Here is a 6,445-nt window from a genome sequence, read left to right as displayed (position 1 = left end):
TCACAGATCCTCAAGACCATTCTTCCGTATTTGATGTCAATTAATGCTTATGGCGTTTCTAAGAATGGTCACCTAAAGACCAAGAGTACCTCCACTTTATCATTTAGGTGGAGAATTACAAAATTCATAGGAAGATGAATTTGTCCACCTTTACACGAACATCCTCAATGATTCCTTTAGGGTGGTGGATAGCCCAGTCGGCTTGGAGAGTTATTATCATTAGGTTTGGTTCTCCAAGTCTTAGTTTTGGAAGATTTTTTAGGCAAGAGATTGATAGAATAATAATAATAATATATATTTTTCTAAAATAAATATGGTTAAAAATAATATAACTTTAAAAAAAATGTTTAAAAAATATTTTATTTTATGATTTTTTAAAAGAGTCCATGAAAAAAAGCAATATTTTTTTAAAGGTCCACTCAATGTGGTAATGTGATATTTTAAAACCAATGTTGGACAAATAAATTTCATATAAAATATATTTTGATAATTAAAGAAAAAGTTATATTAAAAAAAAATCGCAATAGTACCAAGGTTAATGATTTTTAGTTCAACTTTGTCCTAAACTGGTGTTTCAAATTCATTACCATCATAACAAATAAAGATTTGAATTTATTGAAAATGTTTTAAAAACTACTAAAAAAAATCAATGCCATGAATTCCTGGTTTCCACTTTATTACCTTCATTCAAGTTGAGGAATATGAACCTTTTTGACTTTAAAGGGCTGTATAGTGGAGACACGAAATTATAAAATGAATGACTCCATGAATTTAATGCAGCCTACACCTTTCAATTACAAACTCAAAAGTCTCAAAGAATAATAACATGCACCCAAATGAACACATTAATGACAATTGATGATAATGTGCATTCTAATTGAAAAGATTCACCAAGTCAAATGAGCAGGTCTCTTTCAATAAATCTGCAGAAATAGCAGCAGATTCTGCCCAAAACAAAAAAGAAAAAAAGTCTGAAATCTCATTCACCAACTGGGAAACATGGGCTTTGAAAAATTTTTGACATAGAAATTGAGGACTTAAAAAGAGAACTAACACAACTCAGTAAAAGATACCAACGAAAGGCAAATTTATTGACTAACAGTTCTCTTGGAAATGGTAGTTTAAGTGATTTAATCAAACGGCAAATTGTCATATGGAACAAACCAAGGATTATCCACAGCAACTCTACCTCAACTTCAGTTGCAGCATGGCTTTGATGAGACGTCAAGAAAATCAAATTAGTATAAGATGTCAAAATACACCAAATGAGTGCCTAGTTTTCCAGTAGAAAGAGAGCAGGATCAGATTTTGCTGTGCAACCAAACTTTAGTGTGCTGTATTTTCTGTGTACCCCTGTGAGCTTTCCAACTCCTGCTTTCTGATGAAAATCCACCATTAGTCTCGAACACTCTCTGCATATAATTAAAACAAATCAGTGACTAATATTATGTGCAAGAATTTGATTTCTTAGATAATGATGATGGAGAATTCACATCAGTTGCTCCTCTGCGTAATTAGCATGCAGCTCACTAGTCCTGGTCCAATGTCTGAATCCTCTGAGAGTACACTGAGCTGTATAAATGGCAGCAGCAGCCAAGAGCGAAGGACGAAACTTAAGCATTTGATACTCGACAAGACATAGCTCTATGATGAAAAAGGAAAGGAGCTCCAGCTGATTCAATGCATGAAGATACATTTTAACATGTCAAATCACCAAAGTGAAAAAAATCTATGTTCTATATATGTTGATAGGTCAAAGAAGATATAAAACTTACCTTCTTATCAAACTCTGCTGCTTTCAGGAACCTCCTCATGAAAGGATATGGGGTTGGTACAGACATATTGAATTGCAAAGTGCTAACAATTAATTTCTCCTGAGCAAAAAAATTCAAAGAACGATGTCAAGCATGTATTTACAATGTTTAGTAGTTTTTCATTGTTGATAGTATTTACTATGTCTATGAATATTCATGATTGCTTACCATTTCGAGAACTTCTGATCTAGTATAAGCCCTATCAGAGATCATGATAAAGTCCTCCACAATAGGAACTGATATTTCCTCGTATTTGCATGCAAGAAGCATGGCTGTAACTCCAACCAACTGAAGCTTCTTCCTAACCACGGTTTGCCGGGCTAAGAACCGGTCTATTATGTTCACAGTCAGATACAAAGTCTCATCCATGAGCTCAAATTTATAGTGGACCTGTACCACAAAGTCACAGTCATAGCAATTCAGAACAATGATTAAAGTCATATGAAATCAATTACGGGGAGCAAGTGTTGTACTTCTATCAGCCAATCTATCAGGATAGCTCTCATCCTTTCATTTATATCAAACTGGTTGGACATGTAATTTGGACAAACACAACTTAAATCCTGCAAAAATCAAACCATAAATTTTGAATATACAATTCTCATAATGTACAACATGGTAGCACAAAGTTGAAGTTAATAAACACCTCAGTTCGCCTATAGAAGGTATAAATATCATCAACATAATCCACAACTGCAAGAGGATTCTTAGAGTCAAATGAATTGATGTTGGGAATATATTCATCTTCTTCTAGATCTTCCATTTCAACCTCTTTTAACTCACAGTTAGTCTAGCAAATTCAAAAAAAAAAAAAATAAATGAGGAACTTAATTATAAAGTGATGCAATAGTTAAAACAGAAGATGGCATGAAGGATTGGAACATAATTAAGCACCACATCTTCCATCTCATCCACCATTGGCAATGGCATATCATCAGCTGATCTAAAGTCATCTACATCTATATCATTAGATGCATCGAAAACATGTGAATTTGGGACTGAAGGGATTGCTGGCTTGCGTCTCTCATTACCGATGGGCGGAAGTCTTACATTAGTCTCCTAAACAAATTAAACCACACTGAGGTAAGTGCCGAGTAAACCGAATAATTCAAACGAAAGAGTTCTACATGTTTTGAATCTAAAAGTACCTGGTGACAAGTTTGTGATTTAGTTGCTAAAGAAGCAGCAAACTTCCTATAAGAATAAATCAAAAGGAAATATTCAGAACAAAGGAACTCAGAAATAAGTATCTGATGATTTTCTCAGACCTTGTCATTGGCCTCCTAGCTACAACACCATGTTGTAGATTCGAAACCTTACTGCAAGAAAATCAAGATAAAGAAAATAAAGGAAAATTATAATAATAAAATTTATATTTTCTATCAAGTTAAACAAACCTCTTGTTAATCCCACAAGGATATGGAGGAGCACCAACTATGCCCCTGTTGATATCTCTCAAAGCCCTCCGGTTAGTATTAATTCCCATCTCGGATCCATTCTTCAAACCATCCAATGGAAGGCCTTTGGAAAACAAAATTCTCAAAATCCATGAACTAAACAAAGATAGAAGGTTAAAGATCAAATCTTTAAAATGATGCATATCAAATATCACACTAGAAATACCTTGAGAACAAGTTGATCTCATAAAGCCTCTGGAATTCTCACCAGCTCTAGCCATTTGAATCCCTGGGCAAGAATGAATCAAAATCTCAACTTTCATAGAATATCAAAAAATAAAATGAAAAAGTGAAACAATAGAAGCAACCTAAACCCTTAAAACCAACAATTTACAGGATCATAAACCAGATCAAAACATCCAAATAAATAATAAAAAAAAAATTAAGAAAACTCAGCTAACAACAACTGCACTGCATTCCATTAAAATTCAAACAGGACATACAACCTAATCAAACCCTTAACCAAGACCTTCAAGCAGATCAAAACCTCCGATAAAACAGACAAAACTCAAAACCATCAAAATAAAGATCATGAACAAGTATAAACCTTAAAAAAATAAACCATGAAAATCAGAGGTCCCAGCTGGAATCCATAGAACTAGAGCAATCTGTATATAAATGCCCTATTGAGTTCTTGTTATCTCTCAATGGAGACAAGCATGGCAGCCATGCCGGATTGACATTTTCTTAGCAGCAAAAGAAGAGCAGGAGAGAAGGGCATGTGTCTCGGAGGTGGCCCCGGGCCTAAATTTAAACTCAACGGCTAGTAAATTCCAACCGTTGGATCTGATTCCCCTCAACGGCTAGTGGCCACGCTTTCAAATTTTGGAGTCAATTACTCACCAACCTCAGTGAATCTTTAGGTCAATAAGTAGTTGTTTTTACTGCACCCATCTCAATGAAATGGTACTAATAATTGGAATCATTCCATATATATAATCGAATGTGGATTTTTGAAATTACTTTTATACCCCTGCTTTAAATTTAAAGAGGAATTTTAATAATAATAATAATAATTATAATAATTATTATTATTATTATTATTATTAATTTTGACTTTTCAAGGTAACCATGCTTGCAACAAGAGATTTGCCATTTTGCAGCTCAAGGGTTTGCATAAGTGATTTTTCTATGTTTTCGATTTTTAATTTTTATTATTATTATTTTTTTGAGAGTGTAAAAATGAGTTGAGATTGATTTTTAGATAATTGTCATGTAAGGTAAGCAATGATGATTTATGGGATAGATAAATAAATAAGGTATTTTTTTAATGGACATAGATGCAATTGTTTAATTTATTTAAGAGCTATCTCAAGAAAAAAAATTAGATGTTGGTTTCCGGGAAAATATGCACTTATAAATGAGATCATATTTAACTAGAGTGGTAATTTCATGGACACAATTACCACTTAACCAAGATGTGTATTATTCTCAACCCATTTGATTATCTTAATTGAGTAACTTCTAAAGTAAGGAGTTGTAATTTTTTCGCCTAATAACCAATCTATCTCTTTGTTAAATATTAAAATTTATGAACTCATGTCTGTGAATGAGTCACGTCTTAGTTCCATAATAACTACCATGTAACAATATCCATAAAATTATTATTTACTTATATTTACTAAAAATTATTTTATTAAGTGTTTATTTAAAAAATCTGTTTATAGTAATACTTACACTTTGTGGTACGATGAAAAGTGGAGATGTTACTGGTATGTAGGGATGTATATATGCCATAATTTGCAAGTGGGAATATAAATAACCATTTTTGATTAGGGGGTAAGCAATGTACATATCCTAAAATATCTTATAAAACTATTTTTATAAATATTTAATTTTTTTAATAAATGTATTTAATAATTAAAAATTAATATAATATTCCAAAAAAGTAAATGGTAATGCCATTAATTCTCACACTAAAAGTGGAATTGTTTATGGTAGTTTGTCAACAATGCAAATAAATAAATAAATATAAATATAAAAATAAAATAAAAATAATATTATCAAACACTTATTATTAAAAAAAATAAAATTTTAATTTTAATTTGTATTACTATGAAGTGATTTTTGGTTAATTCAAATAAAAAAGTTCCCTCTATTTTTTAGGCTTCCATTATCTCAACCCATTTATTCCTCGACCAATCATCCTTATAGACCGGAATTGTTTTTTAGGGAATATCGATATAATTATGCATTTAATTTAGAAAATATAAAAAATTGAAAATTTTGCAATTATTAATTAAAAACTCTTTGTTAACTAATTTTTTGTTTTAATTAAAATTGTGAAATATCCGTACTGACCCATATTAAACATAAAATAAAGAAAGGTTTTTTCCAAATAAAAAAAGAAAACAATAGAAAAATGAGAAAGAGTTTCTGTCGAAGAAAAAGTTCAAAGGGAATGGCTTTATCTAATGAATCGATTTTTGTGAAGTTCCATAAATTTAGTTCGTTGGTGTAGTCCACAATAGCCTATTAACACTTGCCCCATAAATAATGAAACTTCATCTGATGTTACATTGATGTGGGACCCACTATTTATGGACACATGTGAAGCAATAATTCAGAAGTCAATATGTCTACATCTACGAAGCTTCAATTAAGTTTTCCTACTCTCTAATTACTAATTAGGCCATTACATGTTTCATATGTGAATATATGTTTTTTTTGTTTTTTAAAGCTATGAAGCACTATCATATATAATTTTGTTGATATAATTGGTCATATGTATACTATGACCACCATACATGCGAGTGTGTGTTTCTCCCATTTTTCCCTCTCAGGGATTGTTTGATAAATGGGAATATGGTGGCGCACTTTAGGGTAATAAATCAAAAACTGAATGTATAAAGTGTTTTAATTTTAATTTTAGTTTTTTTAAACCACAAACTCTCAATCATTGCCTTTTAAACAACAACGCCAGACCTACCTAATATCAAAGAGGTTCCACACAACACTAGCTTAGATGACATATGAGTAGAATTTGGTATAATTATCATACAAGTTCCTGTAATTGTGTACTTTCTGCCATTTTAGTTCTTGTAAAACTTTTAGGTACATTTAAGTCCTCATATTTGATCGAGTTGGGACTTTCTAGTCCGAGGCGTAGATGGCGTTATCTTCGCCGTTTCTTTTGAGCTGGCATGGCTTCAAATATTCACTGTTAGAGGTATA

At 31.7% G+C, this 6,445-nt stretch overlaps 1 protein-coding gene across 1 annotated transcript; it reads right to left on the bottom strand.

Annotated features, from left to right (window-relative positions):
* Positions 1 to 749: 749 nt before the first annotated feature.
* LOC120270846 (G2/mitotic-specific cyclin-2-like) lies at positions 750 to 3,984 on the bottom strand. The gene is made up of 12 exons (XM_039277948.1): positions 3,819 to 3,984; positions 3,438 to 3,500; positions 3,212 to 3,335; positions 3,083 to 3,133; positions 2,963 to 3,008; positions 2,709 to 2,873; positions 2,461 to 2,604; positions 2,288 to 2,377; positions 1,983 to 2,204; positions 1,776 to 1,874; positions 1,494 to 1,672; positions 750 to 1,412 (listed from the first exon to the last, which is right to left on the bottom strand). The coding sequence occupies exons 2-12, from the start codon at positions 3,490 to 3,492 to the stop codon at positions 1,274 to 1,276; spliced, it is 1,314 nt and encodes a 437-aa protein (XP_039133882.1). The 5' UTR covers positions 3,493 to 3,500; positions 3,819 to 3,984; the 3' UTR covers positions 750 to 1,273.
* Between the last annotated feature and the right edge of the window lie 2,461 nt (positions 3,985 to 6,445).

Source organism: Dioscorea cayenensis, chromosome 1, assembly GCF_009730915.1.
Source record: "Dioscorea cayenensis subsp. rotundata cultivar TDr96_F1 chromosome 1, TDr96_F1_v2_PseudoChromosome.rev07_lg8_w22 25.fasta, whole genome shotgun sequence".
NCBI classification, from domain to species: Eukaryota; Viridiplantae; Streptophyta; class Magnoliopsida; order Dioscoreales; family Dioscoreaceae; genus Dioscorea; species Dioscorea cayenensis.
The sequence above is the reverse complement of the archived record's forward strand: the minus strand, read 5'-3'. Positions and strand labels throughout refer to the sequence as shown.

Coding starts and splice junctions, on each gene's coding strand:
- LOC120270846 (XM_039277948.1), bottom strand. CDS start 3,492: ATGGCTAGAGCTGGTGAGAATTCCAGAGGCTTTATGAGATCAACTTGT. Junction 3,134..3,211: donor CCTTGTGGGATTAACAAGAG/GTTTGTTTAACT, acceptor ATTTTCTTGCAG/TAAGGTTTCGAATCTACAAC. Junction 2,378..2,460: donor CCTTCTATAGGCGAACTGAG/GTGTTTATTAAC, acceptor TGATTTTTGCAG/GATTTAAGTTGTGTTTGTCC.